This window comes from Epinephelus fuscoguttatus, linkage group LG5 (genome assembly GCF_011397635.1).
Source record: "Epinephelus fuscoguttatus linkage group LG5, E.fuscoguttatus.final_Chr_v1".
Taxonomy (NCBI): domain Eukaryota; kingdom Metazoa; phylum Chordata; class Actinopteri; order Perciformes; family Serranidae; genus Epinephelus; species Epinephelus fuscoguttatus.
This window is the reverse complement of record NC_064756.1, coordinates 24,234,706-24,260,657: the sequence shown is the minus strand read 5'-3', so window position 1 is coordinate 24,260,657 and position 25,952 is coordinate 24,234,706. Positions and strand designations below refer to the sequence as shown.

At 41.2% G+C, this 25,952-nt stretch overlaps 3 protein-coding genes across 8 annotated transcripts in view; 1 reads left to right on the top strand and 2 right to left on the bottom strand.

The window, feature by feature from the left end:
• stx1a (syntaxin 1A (brain)) overlaps nt 1-8,289 on the bottom strand; it is a 98,815-nt gene extending 90,526 nt beyond the window's left edge. For all 6 annotated transcript variants that reach the window (XR_007449366.1, XR_007449367.1, XM_049576419.1 and 3 more), the window contains exon 1: nt 7,859-8,289. Coding sequence is in view for 4 of the 6 variants with exons in the window: in XM_049576419.1 (XP_049432376.1) it covers nt 7,859-7,888 (30 nt within the window). In the remaining 2 variants the exon portion in view is untranslated. The remainder of the gene's footprint in view (nt 1-7,858) is intronic.
• A 2,098-nt stretch (nt 8,290-10,387) lies between these two features.
• On the bottom strand, nt 10,388-17,505 carry bud23 (BUD23 rRNA methyltransferase and ribosome maturation factor). The gene is made up of 12 exons (XM_049576421.1): nt 17,318-17,505; nt 16,941-16,978; nt 16,419-16,514; nt 15,898-15,980; nt 13,483-13,579; nt 13,278-13,374; nt 13,120-13,170; nt 12,947-13,032; nt 12,664-12,709; nt 12,504-12,565; nt 11,019-11,108; nt 10,388-10,831 (listed from the first exon to the last, which is right to left on the bottom strand). Exons 1-12 carry the CDS (start codon nt 17,363-17,365, stop codon nt 10,777-10,779), a joined length of 849 nt encoding a protein of 282 aa, XP_049432378.1. The 5' UTR covers nt 17,366-17,505; the 3' UTR covers nt 10,388-10,776.
• A 4,366-nt stretch (nt 17,506-21,871) lies between these two features.
• dnajc30b (DnaJ (Hsp40) homolog, subfamily C, member 30b) lies at nt 21,872-25,650 on the top strand. The gene is made up of 2 exons (XM_049576423.1): nt 21,872-22,797; nt 22,925-25,650. The coding sequence occupies exons 1-2, from the start codon at nt 21,909-21,911 to the stop codon at nt 23,194-23,196; spliced, it is 1,161 nt and encodes a 386-aa protein (XP_049432380.1). The 5' UTR covers nt 21,872-21,908; the 3' UTR covers nt 23,197-25,650.
• Nucleotides 25,651-25,952: the final 302 nt, after the last annotated feature.

The following is a 25,952-nucleotide window of genomic DNA, read 5'->3' as shown; positions in this document are numbered from 1 at the left end:
CTCAGGAGCTGAGATCCTTTATGAGAAGCACAAGAACATGCAACAAGATTTTATCACGTGATCGACACCTCAAAACCCATCAGCAGGCGCTGGTTTCAAGGAAATCTCACAGGTAGAAGACGAGCCCTGATTTCATGTTTTATTGGACGGAGTAGCGAACAACAATCCAATGGACCATCCATTCACACATTTTAGAAACAACTATTAGCAGCCAACAGATATCGGATCATTGCAATTGTCACCTCATTTGCAAAGACAGACAAGTCCCTGGTGAAATGCCAGATCGGTCACACTCATTTCACAGTTCGTTAATGCAATTATGCAGCCTCTATGTGCTGATGAATAATGTGTGTATGCCCGGGCCTTTTTCCATGGTTAATAGCGAAAATATATGGTGGTGACAGTGCACATTTCTGCTTCTTTATTTCTTCCACCGCCTATTTAAGGGATAAAGTCTCATCTGTGGAGCAAAGCCAGAAAGCTTAGAGCCATTTGCAGAGGCTTGAAGCTTTGAACAAGGACAAATAAAACCTCTGACCCTCAACGTTTAGTGTTCAATTCAACAGGCTTTTTTTTTTTTTACCCTCACTGTTGTTTGTGTCACTGAAAAAGTGACAACAGTCAAGATCAGGTCAAGGACAGAGGGAGAGGTAAGGACGTGGAATAAAGGGGAGATTGATGTGAGCAGAGAAAAAAGAGAAAAGATAATGAAAAGAAACAAGAGTCAAAGACACACAGAGCGTCCAAGCTGGTGCTCCACATCCATCCTATTAGTTAATGTGTCACTCTAATGCCAAACAGGCAGTGACAGCGAGTACCCTCGCCACACACACACACACACACACACACACACACACACACACACACACACACACAAAGAGCTACCTGAACCAGTACTAACACACGGACTAACAAGGCTGCTCAGAGAGGACAGAAGGGAGAAAGAAAAGTAAAAGGGAGGGCAGGAAGCCATCTGATAAATCACTGATAGGAAAAGAGCAAAGAGTAATGACAGAGGAACTCACCAGTACCGAGGGGATGAAAGGTAAAAGAGGCAGATATGGTCAATCAAACGACAGGACAGTAGAAGAAAAAGACAGAGCTGATAAAATGTTAAGGAGATAAGCAATCACATTTGATTGATAACAGTCCCCATGGTGTGCGAAATCTGTAATAACCTCATCATTATGTTCCCCCCTCAGGTTTCAGAGCTTGAAGACGGCTGACAAACGCATCTTATCTGCGCCATCTGTCACTAATTCACTGCATGGCCGGCTGGGAGTGACGGGACTAGGTGAAGGGAGGCTGTATGACCGTTTTAGTTATTGAGACTGACAGTTTTTAGGCAGCGAGCTAATGAGCGACTGGAGGAGCTGAGTCGTAGGCAGGTGTGGAGCTCATAAAGTCGTTTTATGTGCATATGGGTAACGTTGGAGCACAACCTGCACGCTCACAGAAATATGAGCAAAACTCAATTTCCTGCCAAAATGACACATAAGCACATGGGTGAGTAAACCAGCAGTGTGACTCTACAGAAACACACACAAAGACAGAAGCAACGAAATCTGCAAAGCTCAGTCCTCTGGGCTGCATGTGAAAATTAACGCTTATGTGATATCTTTGTAATATGTTGTTTGAAGTGACATTATCTCACCCGTTTACGTATGTGGCAAAGCGTAGCACAAAGCAAATATTTTCACACCAAGAGACAAAAAACATTTCACTGTGAGAACAATAATCTAACAAATGCAAATATGAGTGAAATGGGGACTCAGTATCTGCACCAAAATTCACCAAACATCACGAATCACAATAAAGACAGCTTCTTTGTCAATGTCATTATAAAATTAAATGTCTCACTGTCAGTAATGGTCACTAAGTCCCAGCAGGTTAAAGTCTTTCACAGCAATCCCTGGGCTCATGTTATATTACATAAAAATGATCCCAGCAAGGAACCAGAATCAGTGTAAGGAGTGAAGAAGTTGGATTGGTCCTCAACAATATTTCTGTTGGGGGACCCATCAGTCTTAAAAGACACAATTCCCTCTCTCTATATTGCCTGGGTTCAGACCACTATCATGCTGGGTAGAAGACTGCTCGTTCAACAATGGAAATCAGCTCAGACACCTTCAATCACAGAGTAGTGCAACTTGCTTGCTAGGGTGGAATATGAACAGGTATTGTTCTCTCTGCTGCTCTTTTTGAAATGGGAAAGATTTTTTGATTACATTAATGGCCCTTATAGAACGTATGGTTTAGCTCCCTCCTATGTACACATACGCTTATAACACAGGCTTATTTTTTTTTCTTTTCTGTACTCTTATTTTACTCCAGGGCTGGGGCGACACGTCTACATCATCGACGTCATCGACTACGTAAATACGTCGACGCAAATAATTTGCGTTGACAAAAAATGGTGGCGTGCAGCAGCAACAGCAGTGCTGTGCTATTGTGCTATGGCCTATTTTAGTGCTAGAATTTGTTATTTACATGACAACGCCTGAACACAACACAGGCTCCGCTCCATTGACTGTGTGCACAGTGCCGTGCTGCAGGTTCAGGCCAGGCTCGGTTATAATTGTCTCACTCGGGTCAGGTTCAGTCAGGAAAATGCAGCCTGAACTGCGCTCTAGTGTGCTCACCTGTGTCTGTGTGCGTGTGCCCTTCGAATATAATGGTAGGGGAAACACTGATGTTTAATAAATGTTAATGTTTATAAGAAATGTTTTGGTATTCATATTGTTTAAATTGACTCATTAATCAAATAATGGAAAAAAAATTGGTAATCGAAAAAATAATCGTTAAACTAAATCGAAAAATCAATCATTAGATTAGTCAATTAACTGAAAAAATGATCGCTAGATTAATCGCTAGAAAAATAACTGTTTGGGACAGCCCTACTTTACTTCTACTTGTTCCTTGTTTTATTTGTACATATACATGTATATTGTATTTTTCTTAGTATAGCTCTTCATCCTCTGTGTTAAGTTACGTGTACTTCTTACTTTGTGTTTGTTGGTATTCCCATGTCTTCCAAAAAATATTAATCATTAAAAAAAAGAAAAACTCTAATACACATTTCATGACCAAAAACGAGCAGGGAGAAGAAAACAATGTTATTGTAGCTGCCCCTCTCTCAAAACTCAAATAATCATAGAAAATAGATGGTCTTTCACTTGCAGTTAAAAACCAATACCTACAGTTACTTCAGAAAGAAACATAAATAAACAGAAGAATTAGAAGCCATGCACAACATCCCCTTCAACAAGGGAACAGCTTCTACTCGACAACTCCATACAGTCCAATTGTTCTTTCTCTATACATTTTCTTAAACTGAAAAATATTTACACAATCCTTTAAATCATTCTGTAAAGATTTCCACAGTTTAACGCCCACCACTGAAATACACATCTGTTAATGTAGTCTGTGCAGACTGGTACTTAAAGTGAAATTTTCTTCAATGCTTGTCGTCCTCTGAAATAAAAACAAACATTTTAAATGTTCTGGTAAGACTCTGCATTTTGCTCTATATGTAACTAACAGTGTCTGTCTTTAAGTTGCAATAGTCCTGACTTGATAAACAGTGTGTCGGTGTGCTGTCTTGGATCTACATTATGAATAATTCTTACTGCTCTTTTCTGTGATATAACCAACATGTTAGTCATGTATGTGTTGCCCCACACCTCCACACAATAACTCAAGTATGGAAAAATAAGTGAGCAGTACAGAATTCTCATTGCCTTGTGATCTAACACATACACATACAATATTCTTAGACGCCTTTGTCTTTACATATTCAATATGAGATTTCCATGATACTTTATCATCCATTATTACCCAAAAATCTGACCTGAGACACTCTTTCAATGTATACTCCATTATTTCATCCTTTCTTCGATGAGCAAAATCCACAAACTTGGTTTTATTCACATTTAAGGACAACTTGTTATCAAACCATCTTTTCAGTTTGACCACTTAATTTGTAATACTTCATGCTGTCACCTTCAAATCATTTCCAGAAATAAAAATATCTAACAATCACATTGAGAAAGCCTTGTCACTGGTTGGGAGGGATGGCAATCAAGAACAAGACCCAGGTGAGAACTGGTTCTGAAGTCCGACATATTGCAATCACATGCCTCCAAGCTTATGAATTCTTTCTATCAATGCAGGCATGTTTGTTGACAGTTGTGTTGCAAAACAATGACGTCAAACTCATGCGTCTGTGCTGCAGGAAACTTGCTACGAGGAGGAGTCATGAGCCCCTTTTACACTGTCAGATTTTGTGCAAATGTTTGCAAGCTGCGAGCATTTAGACACACAGGGCTGGATTGGCGAGTTGATCCAAGGTGCCCAATTTTCCACCTCGTAGGGCAGTCATATTGGCGGAACCTTTTTGGTTTAAAAAGAACGTGGCGCCCTTCCACCAACAGAGGGGCTGTTGATGACGCCGCACGTGCGATCCACTGGCGGTGGATAAACAGGAAACAGCTGATAGCAGGAATTAGCGAGCAGCTAGTAGCAAGAGGGAAACACAAAGACACTGTAAAGATGAGCCAATCAACTGGGGAGACAAGGAATTGTGCGCGCTCCTTGCCATCGCAAAGGAAGAGGTCATTAACCATCAGATGACGGGAACGGTGAAGGACGGGCCAACTTACGAGAGAATCGCCAAAGGACTGACCAGCCGCAGCTTCCCTCCCACGTCACTGTTTACGTCACACGCTGAGCTACACATTTTGTTACTTGCTCACGCCCCCCATTGCCCCGAAAAAGGCACATTCTGTATAAACAAAAGTAGGTAGGTGGCATTTTGCTGCACTCCCTGATTTTGTTTTTATACTGCCAATGCTGAAAAAAGACCGATTGGGCTTTCCTGCAAATTTGCACAATTCCTATCTAAAAAGGGCTAATGAGGAGAGAAAGGGTGGCTTCATTTCACAAATAAATATGTCATCAGTGCTGCTGTAATGTCTTTAAAATGATGATGTTACATCATGCTGAATCATTTGTTAGCTTAATGAGAGTTGGGAGGTTAATTGAATAGGTTAGCGCTCTGATTTTGTCACAGCCCCCAGCAGAATCCCATTGAATACATTTTCCAGTCCAGTGTTGATGAATTGCAACTCAACTGTTAACATCAACAGTAAACTGGGAGACACCATTATGTAGCACCGCTCAACCAGTATACACCTCACAGTCATTTGTTTTCTAACTACCTTAAATGTGTGCAGCCCAATCAAATGACACAGTTGACATTTACTTTTTTAGTTGTGACATGACTCAACCTTCCAACCTCTATCAGTTTTTATACACTAATGCAGTTTTCCTCCCAAGCCTAGCTCCACAAGGGGCGTCTAATGGTTCCAGTTTTCAAGTGAGGTTGCTCTGTCCTGCTGCCAGCCTATAGAGGTCTTTGAAATGCTTTTATTTTGGCTCTCCACAAGAGACCAGTTTTCCTTAGGAGGCCGCACAAGGAGGTTTCCCTGGGTCATGAAGCACAATAAGGTGATGATTCCTGAAGAGACTCTCCAAACTCCCAAATCTCATTGAAAGCTATTATAACTATACAATGTAAAAAGAAGAACACAAGTCTAGAACTGTGCAGCCGGTTTCTTGCCACAAATATATTCAAAAATAGATGATTGTGCATTTTTTCAATTCTATGAAAAATACTTCCTGAATGGCCGCCAAGTTTTACAGCTTGAAAGTTGGAAGTAAAGACCAGTGACAGCTCAGCAAGGGTGTGTGGAAGCAGCAAGAGCTGAGTTCAGTGAATGAGCTGTCAGGCTCAGGATGATGTCTCAGTGAGGGAGAAATGTGTCAACCACCTATACATACTGTTTGAAAGGACACATTTCAAGTTGATCTGTCAATGGTGCCAATGAGCCAAGTAAAAAGTGTGGTATGACTTTGCCAGGCCAGATTCAGGTGCTTCAGTGGACACCTTTAACGTCCAACTCATTGTCATAGATTAAGGTGAGTGCTGGTGGTGACCCACTGAGCTTGCACCAGCAGGATCATTTGTACAAGTTGCAGTATTTCACCAAATTGAAGGTGGAGCTCAAAAGATTTGTTCCCTTAAATATAAATATCTGTGGATTTGTACAATTAGTGTGACAGATGTGATCTCCTGGGAACTTGTTAGGGCTTTTTTTGTTTACATTTCTATGGTACAAATATTTGAAAAAAGACAGGTGAATCAATATTGAAAGTAATAGTTAGTTGCAACTTAGTCCAGCACTGTAGTTTTGAGCATTAATACAACCATGTATCTGACACTGTGCTGTTGTAATGAGCTGTCCAGACCCACTGTGACATCTGCATGAGACTCAAGAACCTGCATTAACTCGAGGCTGCACAAGGAAAACAATATCAATCTCATGCTGATGGGGAATAACAGTCTGTGACGTGCAATTTACTTCAATTTTATCTGGTCTGGATTGCCTGAAACTGGTCTGGCTGGGGCCGCCGCAGCTGCAACTTTGCAGACCTGAGAGATATGATCAAAAATAATAAAGGAAAATAGAATCAGCAGCTGACATTACATTTCAGTCGATCCTGAAACGGTCTGGTCTAATATCTTTTTCCTCGCTGGAGCTGGTGAGGAGGATTTAGGCGGTTTTCTGTCTCTCCCAATTGTACAACTGCATCCTTCCAGCACTGCGAGGAGGCAGCGTGGCAAGCTGGAGACACGCCTCTCCCAAACACACACACACACACACACACACACAGTTGGCAGGGCTGCGTTGTCTCCCTTGAGGCCAATTCATAGCAAGATCCTCACTGAAAACTGAGGAGTCGTAAATTGTTTCCCCCTCTCTCCACAGCTTAACTGCCAATTACCCAGATCTGACAATGGCCACTTTACCACACACACACACACACACACACACACACACACACACACACAGTAGCCTATATCAAGCTCAAAAGCAGCATTCCTATGGAGGATAATACTCTGCTGAGCCAACCTCACATGCATCCATGACTGCCAGGCCCATATGTCAGGAGGTCAACACACAGACGCCAAAGATTTTGAGGTTTTAATGTCATGAGTAGAGGATGTAGAATTGAGGGTAGAATTGTAGATTAAAAATAAATGCCGAGGTGAAACTTCCATCTATCCTCACATGCACAGAGCTCTATACACTGCAATATAAATGTCAGACAAAGACAAAACACTGTGCTCGGTGTGGGTGGATAAAGGTTAGAAGAGTGGGGCGCAGAGGGCGGACATTTAACAGGTGAAATGGACCAAGTGGAGCCCATTTCCTATTTTAAATCACACACCCATTGTTGGCCAGATCAATCAAACCACACACACACAGAGTACATTTCAATCCGCACAGACTACACTGTCTGCAATCTTACTCTTTCTGGATAACTATTAAAATCTCAAATATTACAGAAAAAACTGAACACTGCTTCTTAAATTAATGACCCTATTTATATTAAACACCATTAAGTGCAAAGTGTCTATCCTATAAACTCCCTCTGGAGCTGTAATAGTCTATAAATAGCCCAAAGAATATAAAAAGAAGGCAGATCAAAGTGATTTTTCTGGAAAATGAAAAGAAAAAGACTTTTACTTTGATTAAACACCTGAATCCATTGATGCCAGCTGGGCTGTCACCCGCACAGTAATGCTTGGTTGCACTATGAGCCTGTTGCCTGCAATAAAACACCAAATTTCAGCCTCCATCAGACCCCCGAGAGTCACAACTGTTGCTCCATCAGCGCACCCAGCTCTGTGAACGTGTACAGTCGGAAGCATCATGTAAAAGCGTCTTTAAATGGCGTGAGTCCACAGAGCAGGTGGCTGCTGAGCATTGATAACAATCACACTGTAACTTACATGTTTAAGTTCTTGCATGCGGTCCTTCATGGCTCCGGTAAATCACTCTTATTTCCCGGTGTCTTCTGGGTGTGTGTGTGCTGATGGAGCGGCGGGGCGGAGACCGACAGGCTGATGTGAGAGCGACCGAAGCGAGGGTGCGCGTGCGGCGGCGGCGGCGAGAGGCGGTGATTTTCCCCTTTTGGTTTGGATGGTGGGACCACTTTACGGAGCCCGGTGACGCGCAGTAAAGGTAAGGCGAGGCCTTCCGCCGTTAACCCATTACACACCTTCAACTTCTTCCTCAATCCGCACTAATTGCTGCTTTTAAAAATGAACCTGCTCTGTTAAGTTTGTTTTTAATCCGGTAAAGTCAGCGGAACAGACTGTAGGATACACCGAAATGAAGTGACCGCCTCACAGAGTCTGGCTGAGTGAGGAAATTGTGTTGGATTTGATTATCGATTGAGCGGGTTCAGAGATAACGCCCAGGTGGCTCCCGCTGTGCCAAAGCGGACAGCGACCTCTGGCGGTTACACGTCATGCGCACAGGCATGGAGGCAGCAACACACCTCGGAATTAATTTAGGATTTTAATATAGCACACAAGCGACATGGAAATGTATCTGACATTTACAACCTGTACTATTTTTTAGATGCCTTCATATGCCCATGTGAGTTATTATTCTCACATGCTTTTTTTTTAATCATTAAGGGACTGTACTTTATCAGATGAAGGAGGTTGATTGAGGTGTGACTTTTGTTTTTAAATCTTTCTTTAATTTCTTTTTATTGAAATGTTGCCATAGTTACAGGCCAACACAGTGAACAACAGCCTACCCCCTCCCAAAACCTGTAACAATAGGAAGGACGACGGAGAAAGTGAAAACCGAAATAGAAATGCAATAAAAGAAATAAAAAAATAGAGAAAAACAAACAAAACCAAAATGATACAAACCCTCCCCGAAGCTAAAAATATTTTTTTCTTGAAACTGTTTGAGGGACTGGTGGAAATGCATGACCCTCCACCATACATAACCATATTTTCAATATATTCACACCAGATATGGAGCCAATGCAACGAGCAAACAGCAAAACAAACAGCTAATTTCTAAGGCTAAATGCAAATCTTACCAATCACATCATCATCATCATCAAAGAACTGTCTGCACACTTCAACACAAGATGTGCATGACAGTCACACACAAACCAACAAACTTTATTAAGCCTACCCATCACACACTCACACACACACACACACACACACACATCACAGAGGGCGCACAGCCAGCATGAGCAACAGTGACAGTTTTCCTAAATGATCTCAAACATAAAGTTGTGGCTCAGCGCCCAAATATATCTCTGACATGCTTGTGGCATATGACCCTTCTAAGACCCTGAGGACACCTGGGGCCTACTGAGTGTCCCAAGAAGAGTCAGAAGAAACAAGCGGCGTTTTATTATGCAGCACAAACCTGGAGTAACCTCCCAGATGTTAGACAAGCCCTGACTCTGAACACTTTTAAGTCAAAGCTAAAAACATTCCTTTTTCACACTGCCTTCTCCACCCTGTAATGACTGCAAAATTATTTAAAAACTCAATTTTAATAATGATTTTATCTTTGCACTTCTTGCCTGCTATTTTTGATAGTGCTTTTTTTTATTGTAAATCATTTCGTAATTAATTTTTCCTCTTTTTTTGTCTTAACTCTTTTCTGTATCTGTATTATGTTTTCTGTTTTATTGCTCTGTAAAGCACTTTGAATTGCCCTTGTATATGAAATGTGATACACAAATAAAGCTGCCTTGCCATCACTATATAACAGTGGCAGCAGTGGCCAAAATAAAAGTAACTTGATACGGTGGCCATTGTTAGATTTTAAAAACATTACCTTGTGTGATCGAAAATTAAACGTTGAAATTGAAATCCTGAAGTTGAAAAAAGCCTCGTTAGTGCCAACAGCTTCTTTTTGGTAACATTTTAAATGAGACTTAAAATGTCTCTATTTTAAACTTAGATTTGACCACATTTCTTGATGAAATCAGAAAAAAATATTTTAAAAAATTCCAAGTGTCTCCTCCCTTCCCCTCCAATACATAACGAACAGTCCCTAAAATACTAACTAGAAAAATTCTTACTAGAGACCAGTTTTAGTTACCTTATCAATAGTTTATTTCTTTATTATATTATACAGTATTTCATGTGCTATTTATTTCTGCAACTATCAGTCTACATAAACCATCCAAAAAGTAATTTTCCAGAAATGTTTTGGTGATGGTTGCAGCAGCATCATGAGTCATTTAATGTAGTTCCATTTTCCCCTTTCCCTTTTTCTACATACCAACTCTCCCCTTTGTGTGGCTTTTATTAACTTAATGAACTGCCAGTTTGTACAGGACCATCTCACAAATCTGCATATCCACTGTATGTGTCATTTTGTGTTTCCCATACATACCACTACAACAGGGTGTTGTCCTCACACATGCATGGAGGTTGTTTAATTTCTTTTATATTCTAGAAAAATAAACAGCAATAACATAAAAAAAAATCTCAGTTTTTGTAGATTTTTAATAAACGGCTCACCAGAGATAGAAGATTTTACATTTGATCATTTAAAAAAATGTTTTTATTCTATAATATTGTTTGTGCTGTCTCTGCCTCCACTGTGGGCAGTACAGACATCTGTCACTGTACTTGGTATCTTCCAGCCAACATGAACATGGAGAGTCCAATCTCGCCACCATTTGTGAGAAACAGATTGCCAGACACTCGACCAAATGTAAAAATGATTGGCCATGATAGCATTTTACTCTTGCATCTCATCCACTTGAATTAAAGAGATGAAAGAATTGAGCCCAAACACTCTGCAGTTAGAGGGGTGATTGTGTGCGGGGTGGTACAGACGAGAGCTAATGAAGGCACAGCTGCATGAGTCAGAGCTAGAAATGAGGTCTCCTCTGACGTCCAGTGTATTTTGTGTCGGCTCGAACCTCCCTGCAGGCCAACAAACACACAGCAGAGAGAGATGAGGCGTCAGCAAGTGTTACAGAATACGGCTCATCAGAGGTGATTCAATTAAAGCTTAAGTTATGTTACATTATTTAGAGCATGAATATTTCAGCACGATCCTAAATCCAATTTATTTGCACTGAGAGAGATTAAAACGCAGTCTTGTACATACCGTCCCTGTCTTCTCCTCCTCTCCTTCTTCTCAAAGATCCAATCTCGTCCCTTCTTTGCTGATTTCCCCTTCATGTTTTTGAACCGGTTTCTTCACAAAGACAAAGTGGGGCTGATTAGTTCGACTGAAATGCACCTTTTCTTTCTGATAAACCACATCCTCCATGCAACATGTTTCACACATCCTGTCTCTTTAGCTACATTCACATTACATGACTTTAATGTCCACTTCCAATTTTTCCCCCAGATCTGATCTTTCTACATTCATGTTTAAAGTGACCCATATCTAACATCAGTATGAACAGATACCCGCCCCGAAATGCCGCACACGCAACCAATCTGGTCACACAAATGGAACATCAAAAAAAAAAAAAAAAAAAAAAGAACAACAAAAACACATAATTGAAACCACAGAATATCTCCGTACTGCTCGTCCGTAGTGATCCAAGTGTCCTTGGAAAAACGTCATTTGAACTCTGTTTTTAGCCTCATTGTAGCCCATAGCTCTAACTGCCGAGCAGTATGGAGATATTTTGTGGTTTCAATTATGTGTTTTTGGACGTTTGAATCTGGGGTGCCGTAAGCCTCCATTAGGTGGAGTTGTGTTGCTACCTCCTCTCCCCTTGGATCTCCTTAAGTGTTGTGAGAACTTCACCTGAGCCTCCATCGGCATATGGGTGAGTAGATAATGGCTGAATTTTCATTTTTGGTATCCTTTTAATGTAAACGAAGCCTTTGTGTAATCGGAAGCAACTTGAACATCACAATGTAAAAGGGAGGAAAAGCTGCCTGACGGTGTTTTAAGTTAGGCAGGACAACAACCCTTTTGAGATTTCTCTCGGTCTTTTGGCTTCATCAAAGCAGATATGACTCAACCTGCACTTCTGAAGGCCAAGACCTGCTTTAAAATGGCTTTTTGTATACAAATCAATAAGCAAATGGGGGGTATCCTAACCTGAGTAAAGCAGGGCTGCAACTAAAAAAGTCTATAAAATAACTGAAAATGGCCAATTTCACAATATTCAAATTACTTGCATTATCTATCCAATAGTCCAAAATCCAGAAAATATTCAATATACAATAATAAAAGACAAAGAAAAGCAGCAAATCCTCATATTTGAGAAGCTGAGATACAAAAATGTCAGGTATGAAAAATAAGGAACAATTATCTACAAGAAAGATTTACCAACAATTATAATGTATGTGTGGTAAAATCCCACACTTTTGGGGCTCTCTAAAAAATGCCATACATTCCAATTTTCAGCAACAAGCACATAAAGAAAATCAAATTAGCAACAAAAATAATTTTCATCTGATGCTCAGATGGCCTGAGGCTGCAGCTCATCACATTTCATCACTCTGAATAAAAGACACCAAACAACAAACAAATCCAGATTAACTCTAATGACTCAAACATCTTCTGCCGCTTACAACTAAATAAACAGTTTCATCAAACTATGACAACAACAAGTGTCAATAGCTTTACCTTTGTCCTGAATACTGGACCTGGTTTGAAACAGCTCTGTCTGACGTTTCTGATCCCAACCCCTGAAAAGAACAAGAAGAGATCCCAGTAATGATAATGAGGCTTAAATGAAACACAGATATCCTAAATATCCACAAAAACAAGCTCCTGTGTTTCTTACCTTGGGAAGGACTCCTGTGACTCCAGCAAACAGACACAGGAAGAACCTGGAAACGAACAAGATGTGCGTGAGTAAATTAGGCCGACCGTTTTTAATGTGCGGTAATTCATCACGAGGCTAATGTGACAAATAGTGGAGTCAATATGAATGTCATCGTGTTCTAATTAGCCTTGTGTTGCAAGTACACTACTGCTAATTTCACAGGCCATTAAGAGGGAATCAATTGCAGACGGCTGCAGCTGAACATGTTGAAATAAAAACCCAGCATCTGAAAGGTACTGACTTTTTGGCCTTGCTGCTGTTGGGGTAATCCACCACCATGCCTCCACCAAAGCCTGCCTTCATGGCCTGCGTCGTGATCAGCTCGAGCTTTAGAGAGGGAAGAAGACAGACAGTGAGTAAAGGAATCTGGAGAAGACTTCAGCTTTACATGCATAATGCATAACGTTATTTCACCTGTTCTGAGTTTTCTGGATAAAGCTGGAAAACTGCACGTGCGCCTCTTGACTGAAAAACAATTTAGTTAGTAAGTTAGCAAAGGTCTTTGTCTTAGAAAATGGAATGCAGGTGTTTGATTTTTGTTAAGTAAGTCAACAAGAGAGCTAACACCCTACCAGAGAGGAATAGAGAGTACTGAAGAAGGTGTAGAGTCTCTTCGGAGGACTATGTGACCTCTTGTCGGCATTACAGAGCCACTGTAGGGCAGAGATACTGACAGGGAGTAATGCAAAAAGGTAAATTAAAAACAGAGTCAGACATTATTCAAAATGAAAATTTATAATATGTGTTTTTTAAACACAAGCATGCTCTGCCCTTCACCTGATGCAGCCGTCAAACGTGCCTGGTCGAAAAGGCATTCCCTGGCCCATGTCGCCCAGCAAAAGGTCTCCCTCTACTTCTCTGTCCAACGCAACATCTGTCACAGGGAAAACGTGATTTAATAATAATAATAATAATAATAATAATAATAAAAGCGCCTTTCAAAACACTCAAGGTCACTGTTCATCAGTAGATGAAGTAATAAATAACAACAAGGAGAGACAACAACACAGAAGAAACAACACAGGAAAAAAAACACATAAATGTACAGTGCAATCATAGAGAGTATGCTAATTTGAACAGGTGAGTTTTGAGTCTGGATTTAAACTGTGGAAGAAAGTCAATGTTGCGGATGTCAGGTGGGAGTGAGTTCCAGAGTTGTCCCTATAGTGCTGAGGCGGGCGGAGGGCTCAGAGAGGTGGATGGAGGAGGAGGATCGGAGGGAGCAGGAGGAGGTGGCAATGCGGGGGAGATCAGACAAATATGGGGGGCCGAGGTTATGGATGGCCTTGAATGAGTAAAATTTTGGACTGAATCCTGAAGTTAACCAGAAGCCAGTGAAGTTGGTGGAGGACAGGGGTGATGTGGTGGAATGAGGGAGTTTTGGTGATGATACGAGCAGTGGAGTTTTGGACCATGTGAAGCTTATGGAGGGACTTGTGAGGGAGACCAAAGAGGAGAGAATTGCAGTAGTCGATGCGGGAGGTGACAAGGCTATGGACAAGAATAGAAGTGGTGTAGGGGCTAAGGGAAGGGCAGAGACGATTAATGTTGCGGAGATGAAAATATACAGACCGCGTAATATTATTAATTATGAGAGTGGAAGGACAGTGTGCTGTTGAGGATGACACCCAGACTCTTAACCTAAGGGGAGGGAGAAATGGAGGAGCTGTCAATTTGGAGGGAGAAACTGTCAATTTTTGATTTTTTTTAATTTTTGAGTGTAGATTTCATGCCCACGAGGAGGATTTCTGTTTTATCGCTGTTTTATCAATGTACATTATCATGATCCAAATCTACTTTTAAAGTTAATAATTAAACAAATAATGAAACTTAAAAAAAGAAAAGAAAAATAAATTATATAGATACTTTGTGCAACAGTCTAAATGTCACTCAGAGAGATAAGACAGAAACCTCTGACACTAAACGGTGCATAAAAAGATGATGGTGATGTTTTTCATCTCCACCAGGCATAAGCCAGGAAGGGATCAGGTGTTTGGTTGCGTGTGTATTTTTATTAACTGTTTTAAACTGTCACTGACTGCTGACTCCTCACCTCTCTAACCTTAAATCACATCGGCTAAAAATAAGCCGTATCATCTGTTGCAGGCCACATTTTGGCTTTCATTGTGGCTCAAAAGCTGACATCCATAAAAATGTTTGGTCTCATTTTAACCGGAGTATCTAAAGATTAATTCTGTGCGTGATGTGTAACGATCCACTAAAGTAAGGCAAGATATGAGATGAATACATCAACTGTTTTTATCATTTTTGACAACATCTTGACTGTAAGAGAGCTGAGACGGACAATTCCACTGGGCCCGGCTGAGACGAGGTTTTGTTCCGTCTACTGTACACCATCACAGAGTAATTTAGAAGCTATTGACAATTTGATCACTTTTCCTTGATGTTTACACTTCTACCATATGTAAATGAGCAAATTATGTAGTTAAATGGTTTCTGTTTTGTGTTTATTGTTGTTATTTCCTGCTTTGTTGCGTTGCAGCATAGAGACAAAGTTAATACCATTAAAAGTCCAGTCATTAACAACGTGGATCAAAGATTTGTGACTGTGTATTAGTTGTTTAAAATAAATGTATCCTAATGACATGATATTATTCACACACAGTGCCAGAGCAGCGCGCTGCAGCTCCATCAAAGATCGACAAGGCACCTATTTTTCTGGAATGCTTCTGAAACATGCTGCGGTGGGTCTGCTGGAATTACTAGAATTCTACCTCACTGTGTATTCTTTAAATTAGTTATTATGCAAAGCCAAGCAAGACGCCTAGAACTTTATTCTTTGGATGCACAAATACTTTGTCTGATTATAAAGGTTTCTTCTTCTGGCTGGTCAGCTTCTGGATTCAAAGAGCATAAGAGCAGCTGGGACATTTTGGGAAGACATTCTAGTTCTAGCACAATACTTGAGGAGAAATTAATTATGTTTATACATATCATTGAAATGAGGGCTTTTGAGAAATCACATTTAGTTGTGTCAGTATGTAAACAGAGCGGGTGAAGGTAGTTATTTTTACTCTAACCATTTTAGAAAGTCATAATTTCACTCCAATTTAGCTTAAAAGACAACATGTAGAGTATATCACATTAACACACAACCAAAATCCCACAGTAACACAATATTGATATACTGGCAGATCATTTCTGGTGAAAATGTAGAAGTGTCAAACTAACCCAGCATTGCAGTGCTGATGTCAACTCCAACCCAGTAGTGTCCCTCCTCTGACAGATAGTCTCCACTGAGACCAGAGCCACACCTGAGAGACAGAGGACAGACTGTCATCTGAGTCTTTCACATCACAAACACACAAGATGACTCTACTATGCTGAATTCTATGATGAGTTATGTACATATGTATGTATCATGTAGGTACTATTTCCCTTCTACTGAACAACACCAATCAACCGAATCACTGCACAGAAGGAAGCATGCATCTACTCATGGACGAGAGGCTCATGACAGTGCAAGACATAAACATTAATGGTGTCCTCCTTAGCTCAGCTGTAACATTCCACCTGCTAAAGCAGCTCTGAACAATCATCCTCACTGAGGCAGGTCAGTGTGTATATCTGTCTTTCTATGTGCTGCCATGTTGTACTGGCTGTGAAAACAAATATCCCTCTCGAACAAATAAATCTAAATCAAGTTAATAGTGTAATACAACACGTAAACACAGCCAGTGTCACTCACTCACCCAACATCTAGCAGAAAGCATGGCTGTCCCTCTGGCAGGTTTAAGAGCTCAACAGCTCTCTCTGACATCTGGGTTTGGATCTCAATCATCCGAGAGCTGCGAGGCAACAATAGACACACAGATTTTAGTTACAGTGTAATATGGGACATCTGGCAATTGAAAGACATTCTTACACAAACAAGCTTAATCTTTAAATGTGGCGGTGTGCCATCAGATTTGATGTTGGATTTAGTAGACTTTCAGCCATAGTGTCTTATAACCCTGTGAATCAATCATGGATTGAGAGACTGTATCCATGATGCTCCATTATTCTTATTCTGTCCATTTACTAGAAGCAGAAGCTGTTTGTGTCTTGCATTTATCTGCAACCTAAACTACAGTGTGTATCTTTTTTAACTGCTTCATTTCCAATATACACCTGAGCTCATGATCATTCTAGGAAAACACACACTACAGTCGAATTTCCCCACAAACAGCAGCCAAAGTGACAGGAATTTGTGCATAAATAAGACACAGACTCACTTCTGAGAGTATTTCTTCGCCTCTTCTTGATTGTAGAACTGCAGGGATGAGAGAAGATCAAATGAACTTCACTACATCAATGAAACAGCTCACAGTATTGGCTGTCAGCTGACTCTACTGTAACCTCTCATGAGCTATCATTGCAAGTGACTTCAATACATAAGACACAAACTAGCAAACCAGGGCAAATTGAAAATAATGATGTAGTTAGTTAGTCCGGTCAAAAATGCATTCAGTTCTCTGTTAAAATGCTGTTATATTAAATCCAAGAGCCACCGAGGGGACCTTTAAAGATCCATAGTGCTCCTGCTTCAACAGACAAGGCTAGCGTTAGCCTAGCTTAGCAGCTAAAACCTGCAATAACCCGTGTCACTGACCACATCTGGAGGAGCTGAGTGTTCAGGCCGTCGACAGCTGGAGGACATGGCTGTCTCTGTGTGTGTCGGTCTCTAAAGATGAAGAGTTAATTGATAAAATCAGCTCATAAACAAGCTAAATGTTGTGATAGGCGACGGTCCACATGTGAAGAATGATGACGTCACACGCAAGCGACGTAACAACTTCTTCTTCTCCTTCTTCTTCTTCTTCTTCTTTTTTTTGTTTTACGGCGGTTGGCATCCAGCAATAGGTGCATTACCGCCCCCTTCTGCTTTGGAGTGTGGACCAGACAATAGGCCCACCCCACAACACACATACACCCACCCACACACACACACACACACACACACATTTAGTCCTACCCTATATAGCTACACCATTCCTAACCTACCTTATACCCTATAAAAAAGCCCTGTGTCCCTTAAAAACTTCACTACTACCCTGACTCACGCTCTCTCACTCATGTCCATTACTCCTTTTAAATTAAACTCTTGGACCCCTAACTTCCTCAGACTATTCCTCATCACCTCTCTCTGTGCCCCATATGCCCTACACCTCAAAAGTACATGATCCACTGACTCCTCCTCTTCCTGACACCTCTCACACAGTCCTGTCTGATGCTTCCCTACCAGTTTCAGTGACTTATTAAGTGAATAGTGCCCTAGCCTTAACCTCATTATCACCACTTCTTCTCTCCTGTGCCCCATACCTGCCCTAGTGACCCTGATGCTGTTTTGTATGTGAAATAAATGCCTCCCTTTGCCCTCTCTGTTCCACCTCTCTTGCCACATTTGATTGGTTTTCCCCCAAATAACACTCTTAACCTGCGCCTTACTGATACTTACTTCCATTTCTGTTCTTCCTTTCCTTAACGCCCTCTTCGCTAACTCATCTGCCCTCTCATTCCCTCTCGCCCCTACATGTGCTGGTACCCACATAAATTTAACCAGACCCTCTCTATTCACTATTTTAGTAAGTGACTGCAAAACTCCATATTAAATGTCTTGATGACTATTAGAATGAAATGATGTCAAGCTTGCTAAAACTGATAAAGAATCTGAGCAAATCAGTACCTTGGTGTGTCTAGCCTCTTCCACCCATCTTAACGCCACCAGCACTGCCAGCATCTCCACTGTGTAGACCCCTAACATATTTGACGACCTTCTATTTATCCCAATTCCCTTTGCTGGCACAGCCACCCCAAATCTTGTCACTCCTGTCTCAGGTTCTTTAGCTCCATCAGTATACACCATTGTATAATCACTATACATTCCCATTACTTGACATTTAAAAGCACTTACCAAGTCTATTTGACCTTTTTCTTTTCTTTTAAGCTCTAACAGACACAAGTCTATATCAGGCAACACAAGCAACCATGGTGGTATCGCTGGATACACTACTGTGGGGCTTATCCTCACTCCTAATACTCCCAGTTCATTTGCCACATCATTCCCTACCCGCCCAAAAATTTCCCTCTGACTTTTCCCATTCTCCCAGCACTCCCACAGGACTTCTTTAGTCGGGGGAGAATCACTGTGTCCCTGCAAATGTGTCCAGTAATTCACCATCAGCTGCTTCCTTCTCAGCCCCAGTGGCATCTCTCCCATCTCTACCTGTAGAGCATGTACTGGCGTTGTTTTAAAAGCCCCACTGCACACTCTCAATGCCTGTGCCTGAACCACATCCAACTTCTTAAGATGAGACCTGGCAGCTGATCCATAAGCAATACTGCCATATTCAAACACCGATCTTATCAGAGCCACATATATTCTTTTTAGTGCTGAGCAACTAGCTCCCCATTCCCTACCTGTCAGACATCTCAATACATTTATCACTTTTTTACATTTTTCATCTATTCTGCCAATATAACTTGCCAATGTTAACCGTGAGTCACATACTACTCCCAAAAATTTAAATGTTCCAACTCTTTCTAAGTCATTCCCATACATACTTAGTTTCATTCCTTCCTCTATTCTTTTCCTGCTGAAAAAACTGTCTGGGTTTTCTCCACTGAGAACTGACACCCCCATCCCAACCCCACTCTACCACCTCATCAATAGCCCCATAGCCCCTTGCATTTTGCCAGTTACATGCGCAATATTCTTTTTTTTTTCTTTTTTTTTTAATTATGCAACACACAAAACCTTACATACAGACATACACCCATACATACTTACAAACCTACATGGGGTGCAGAAATACACACAAAGCAAGGGTAAAAAAAACAAAAAAACAACAAAAAACAAAAACAGCCAGAGGCCTTTACAGATCACTTCCACAAAATTTCTCCATAATAGAGTATGTTTTTGCGGCTTTCTTATTTCTGATGTCCTTGATTGTGGCAGCATAACGGTGCAGTTCTTGTCGGAAGGGTACAATGTTTGGTTTAGATTTAACCCATTTGTTTTTATGGATGTGAAATTTCCCCAAACTCAAGATCAACTGACAGAAAAAACACAAATCTTCGTCTTGGTCCTCAAAATAAATAAAAATGTGTTTTTCCTGGAAACTGATCGTTCTTCCTGTTTTCTCTTGCACAAAATGTTGAACATCTTTCCAAAAAGTTCTACTGTAAGTACATTGATAAAATAAGTGAGAGATGGTTTCATCTTCAAGTCCACAGAAATCACACACATATTCAATGTCCAGTTTAAATCTTTCTAGTGTTTTCTTTGCAGGGTAGATTTGCAGGGTAAAATTTTAAACGAAACTTCTTTCACCTTGTTATTAAGACATAATTTGTCACCAACCAGCCACACTTTATGCCAGTTAACCTCTCCAAATTGTGCAGTCCAGTAAATTTGACCTCTAGGCAGAATCCTTGCTTGTAAGCAGCTTCTCAAATATGTGTTAGAGCAGGATTTTTTTGTAATGTCTACTTCGCCCACAAAAATATCACAATTATAATTTTCTGCAACAGCAGCATTTCTTTCAGTCCCTTTAAGAAGCTGCAGCACACCCTGTGGTAGTGCATCAAAAATCACAGCATATTTCTTCGCCATGACTGGCAACTGAAATTTTAACAAAAATTCTTCATAAGAAAGTAAAAAACCTTGATCATTGATAAGTTGGTCAACTAATAAAATTCCATGCTCCACCCAATCCTTATAAAACAGTGATTTGTTTTTGTAAAGGATGTCTTCATTATTCCAAATATAATACCTGGTTGGTGAGAAATTATGTTTACAGATCAGTTTCCAGGACAGCAAAGCTTGTTTGTGAAAGTTGGAAAGTTTGGCAGGAAGTTTTTCAACTTTGTAGTTACATTTCAACATAAACTGTATTCCACCTAATGAATTAAATACATGTATGGCAAAAGAGTTCCAGAAGTTGTTCTTCTGTCTGCATAAGTTGATTAACCAGTTAATCTTAAAAGAGCGATTTAATGTTTCAGAGGTTAACACATCCAAGCCACCATCCCTCTTGGCGTTACACAAAATATCTTTTTTTAGGTAATGGCATCTGTTCTTCCAAATAAAGCTGAATAAGATTTGATCTAGTTTCTTAGAGACTACTGCAGGCATTTCTAGTGCTAGTGACAAAACATGCGCGATACTCCTTCCTCTTTTCCACAGGGCTAGCGACGTAACAAATACTTCTTTGTTGAGTTATAAAAGAAACACAGACGCTTATGTCGCCGCCTACTGGGCACCTAGGTGAACAGTACAATCATACAGTAAATAGTAACAGTACGAGAATGTGTATTGTTTTAACATAAGGCCATTCTTTATTTATTTGTTTAAACAACCAGTATACATATTTAAAAAATAATATTAAAAAAAAACACAAAATATTTTTACACTTAAGTACCATTTAAAATAATTTTCGCAAGATGAAAATGTTCCTTCCTTTACATTTTTGCATTTTGTACATACATTAAATCTACCCTAATTCTTTGTTTTGCAAAGAAAAGAAAAAGAAATTATGTCACTTTATTCAAAATCAGCAATTACATTTTTGGTGTCCAACCATAGGCTACATATTCTTTCCCAGAAGGCTTCGATGACATCAAATTAAAGAAAGTGTTTTTGTCTGTTTGTTTGTTCATTTTAAAGGAGTTCTTACCTGTCTTTTATTATCATTATTAGTAGTAGTAGTACTAGTAGTAGTAGTAGAAGTATTAGTTTATTAAGAACAAGTCAGTATTACACATCCTAGTAGATATACTGGTTTTTGCATTCTTCACAACAATATTCATTTAAATAAATGATTGTTGATGATATTTACCCATTATTGTGATATGATACATATCTATCTAGAGAGGTTAGTCCTTGAGTTTCATGGCTGTTACTACCAAATATACCGTCAAAATGTGTATAATCCTAAAATAATAATATTAAAAAAGTCGATCAGTGTCATTTTTAATGTTAAGGTAATATTAAATTGTATTCTTTGGGAAATCTTCCATAGTATATTTATTTTTAATGAAAAGGCCGGCCATAAAAGTTTGTTATGACAAACCTGTAATATGATTGGTCGGCTGTGATAAGAACTTCCTGTAAACATTGACTCTGATTGGCTACTCTGTGTATGACGTATCCGGATGCCGCATCAGCTTTCCGGCCCGTTCACCGCTCCGTTCTCGGTAAAATGGCAGAGGTCGGTCAGAGGCTGGGGAGCGGAGCTTACCGGCTCTCCACCCTCAGAAACAGCCATAGCCGACCGGTGTGCACCGGAGAGAGTCCCGGGGCCCTGTTGGGGAACTGTACCTTCACTGACAGCCGGTTAAAAGAGGAGTCAACACGTCACCAACGTGAAGTTCAGCCGCTTTTAAGAAGCACAGCAACACAGCGCAGACCAGAGAAACTTTACAGAGTGAGATCAAGTGAAAGTCAACAGGAAAATGGGACTTTGCGCTGTGCCACGTCTCTGGATCTGGATTCATCCCGTTTTTTCAGTGAGAGCCTGCAACATACAGCGGCCCTGTATCTCTCGGCGAGACTGCAGCCTCTCCTCCAGGAGAAGCTGCTGCATGGTAGGATGACACCCTGGACCAGAGAAGCTGTTTCCATCCACCCTGACACCTTCAGGTCCCCTAAGCAGCTGCGAGCCTTCTGCACTGTCATCTTCATTCTGGCAGAGCAGCGATCAGAGAGGCACAGGCGTCTGAAGCAACATCCTGACACCCTGCGAGCATCTACAGCGAGCAGAAGCTACAGCTGGAGGAGTGACAGCAGCTCAAAAGATGCTCCTCTGCTATACAGAAGCAGGACGTCCTATTACGACCTCCTCAGAGTGTCCCCCGCTGCCACACAGGCCCAAATCAAGACGGCGTACTACAAACAGTCCTTCATCTACCACCCTGACAAGAACCCAGGGAACAAGGAGGCCACCCAGCGCTTCTCTGAGATCAGCGAGGCCTACACAGTGCTGGGCAACATCAGCCTGAGGAGGAAGTATGACCGTGGTATTCTGAGCGGGGCAGACGTTCAAAGTGCAGGGAGACCATCCTCCAAAGAGACCAAAAGCAGACACACAGGCTCCCCACAGCAGCACCAGCAGCAGCATCACAGAGCCAGGCAGTTCTCCCAAACTGGAGGGAGGACAATGTTTGATTTCGATGCCTTTATGTGCAGGAGACCATCCTGAGACCAGCAGACACACAGGCTCCCCACAGCAGCACCAGCAGCAGCATCACAGAGCCAGGCAGTTCTCCCAAACTGGAGGGAGGACAATGTTTGATTTCGATGCCTTTTATCAGGCTCACTACGGGGAGCAGCTGCAGAGGGAGAGGGACATGAAAGCCAGGAAGGAGCGCATGGAGGAGCAGAAGAAGGAGAACTACAACATATGGAGGAAGGGGAAAATGTTGGAGATGGCTGCAGTGATGCTGCTGACCATGGCAGGCTTACTCTTGGTCAGTGTCAACAAGTCCTGAAATAGAAGCAGCGACCTGACGAGCCCCCATGGGGTTACATGTCATGATTCTCAGGGGGGGTGGAGGGGGACGGGGGTGCTACCTCAGACTGTTTTGCAAGTGTTGCACAGTTTCAGACAGTTGAAGATGATTGTTTTTGGTGTGTTGCAGAAGTAAACAAAGCCTGTCTCATTTGTTAGAAGCATTAGATAGGTTTGTTATTCATGTACTGTGTCCCTTTAGAAGCCGACTGTATCAGAGAGGAACTTGAACATATTAATTTTCTTTATTTATTCATGTCTGGGATCTAAAATGCATAAGCAAACATTACACACATTCGGGCTGGGTATTGGTACTCAGTACCTTTAAGGTAGGAATGCTCAGTTTGGTTTGTCCAGGGGCCACTTTTGACACAGCAGCTCCACGAGTCAGGTGTACACGGCGTTTCTAGGAACTGAACATATTCAGGGCTTAGACCGCACCTCTGTAGGGGGTTCCAGGGATCCTCTTCTGGCACATTTTTTGATAAACAAGCTCTATTTTGATCTGATCTGATCTAATCTGGCACTGACTATCGGTATCTTCATCACTTTAAGGGGACTTGTACTGGTATTGTTTTTAAACAATACCCAGCCCTAACACACACACTTGGCTAGAGAGGGATGCTGGATGATGAGAACACCGTAACGTCAAGTAGAAACTGGAAATATTCAAACCACACAGCAGGATGTGGGATTATTTATTCCTGCAACAATTCAAGCATGAAGCTCTGTAAAGCACCCATTGTAGGGGTAATATATATATATATATATATATATATATATATATATGGTAAAGGTAAAGTTCCACTGATTGTCACACACCTGAGTGTGTGAAATTTGTTCTCCGCATTTGACCCATCCCCTGAGGGAGTGGTGAGCAGCAGCGGTGCTGTGCTCGGGAATCATGTGGTGATCTAACCTCCCAATTCCAACCCCTGATACTGAGTGCCACAGGGAGGCAATGGGTCCCATTTTTACAGTCTTTGGTATGACCCGGCCGGGGATCGAACCCACGACCTCCCAGTCTCAGGGCGGACACTCCACCACTAGGCCACTGAGCTGTTTAATTGCTGTCTAATGTTTCATTTATGGGCGACACGGTGGTTTGGTGGTTAGCGTTGTCGCCTCACAGCAAGAGGCGTCCTGGTTCGATCCCAGGTGTGGGAGCCCTTCTGTGCGGAGTTTGCATGTCCTCCTTGTGTCAGTGTGGGTTTTCTCTGGGTACTCCAGCTTCCTCCCACAGTCCAAAGACATGCAGGTTAAGTGGTGACTCTAAATTGTCTGCAGGTGTGAATGTGAGCGTGAATGGTTGTCTGTCTCTATGTGTCAGCCCTGCGATAGTCTGGCGACCTGTCCAGGGTGTACCCTGCCTCTCGCCCAGTGTCAGCTGGGATAGGCTGTCGTTGTTGTATAGCATGTCTCAGGTTAAACCCTTTGTAAAAAATATTTGTTCATAAATACATACAGAGAATGAATGCCTTAGAACTTTTTTTAATTATCTAGTTTGACATCTTAATGCTAATTGCTAATGTGACACTTTTTACCAGAAATCAATTCTCTCTCTAAAACAGTAGTTTTAGCACAGCGCAACTTGCTGTGTAGGCTGCTGTTTTAGAGCTGGGAAGAACTGATTTCCCTGGAAACTGACATTTTATTTGGGTGTGAAACTACTTCAATATGTATTGATAAGTAACATGGTATCAGATCGGTGCATAGACTCATGATCGATACCTGATCCATCACTGTAGGCAGTATCGGAGGCATTCCAGATACTGGTGTCGATATCAGAACAACTCTACCAGTGTTCAAGTAGTTGTGGTGTTTTCTGTGTGAACAAAGTTTATTCACTCTCTGTTAGTAGTGACAAGTCTAAAGCCAAACAACCTTTTTTGGCAGCTCTAATTCAGTTCTGTTCATCCAAATTCTGCACAAGGTTGGAAAAATCATATGTATCATTCTGAACAACGCACAATTCCCTTGCCTTTCCCTGAACACTGCATCTGTAATGTAGAAAATGACTCTGAAGTGTGTAATTGTTAAGATTATTAGGAAATCATTACACTGTTATGCCCCTTTCTGGGGGGGTGTATGTACATACGAGATGCCACATGTTAAATTATTTTGTGTAAGAAAAACTGTATTAAGCAGCTGTAATAAAATAGTTTAATGTACCTGTGTCTTTTTATAGTAAATACATTATTGCAAGTACATAGCGTTTCTTTTGCTTTTTTTCTGCAGCGTTATCAGCTCTGACCTCTAGAGGGCAACTGAGCACATCGAAAATGATCTCTGAGTTAGAGCCGAAGGCCTGAGGGGCTCAGCGAGTGTGGGATGATATTAATGCATGTTATGGAGGTCTCAGCCTGCTGAGAGCTGCTGCTGCTGACAGACTGTCTGTTTATTTCCCTGAAGATGATACACATTAAAAACATCAAGCCTGGTAAATGTCTGGGATTCAATTATCAGTCTAGCTGAAGTGATGAAAACATGTCAAACACTTTGCACTATGATTTCTGAAACTAGTTCATAACCTGTTATATAGATGTATGAACTGAAAGTGAACGTTACTCAAAGCGTGTTTGCATCGGGACCTAATTATGGCTCACCCTCTTTTAGTTTAATATAAACTGAAACAAGAGAAAACCACACTTTCTTATTTACTACACGTGAATAAATAGAAGTGAGACAAATTATCTCAGAGTGATGCTCCATCACTTTAAATAGCGTACCTCATCA

Excerpts from the sequence above, each read along its gene's own strand:
- dnajc30b (XM_049576423.1), top strand. The coding sequence starts at position 21,909 with ATGGCAGAGGTCGGTCAGAGGCTGGGGAGCGGAGCTTACCGGCTCTCC. Across the intron at positions 22,798-22,924 it reads GACCAAAAGCAGACACACAG|GCTCCCCACAGCAGCACCAG; the intron begins GCTCCCCACAGC and ends GCAGACACACAG.
- bud23 (XM_049576421.1), bottom strand. The coding sequence starts at position 17,365 with ATGTCCTCCAGCTGTCGACGGCCTGAACACTCAGCTCCTCCAGATGTG. Across the intron at positions 16,515-16,940 it reads GCGAAGAAATACTCTCAGAA|CTCTCGGATGATTGAGATCC; the intron begins GTGAGTCTGTGT and ends GTTGCCTCGCAG. Across the intron at positions 13,171-13,277 it reads GTACTCTCTATTCCTCTCTG|TCAAGAGGCGCACGTGCAGT; the intron begins GTAGGGTGTTAG and ends ATTGTTTTTCAG.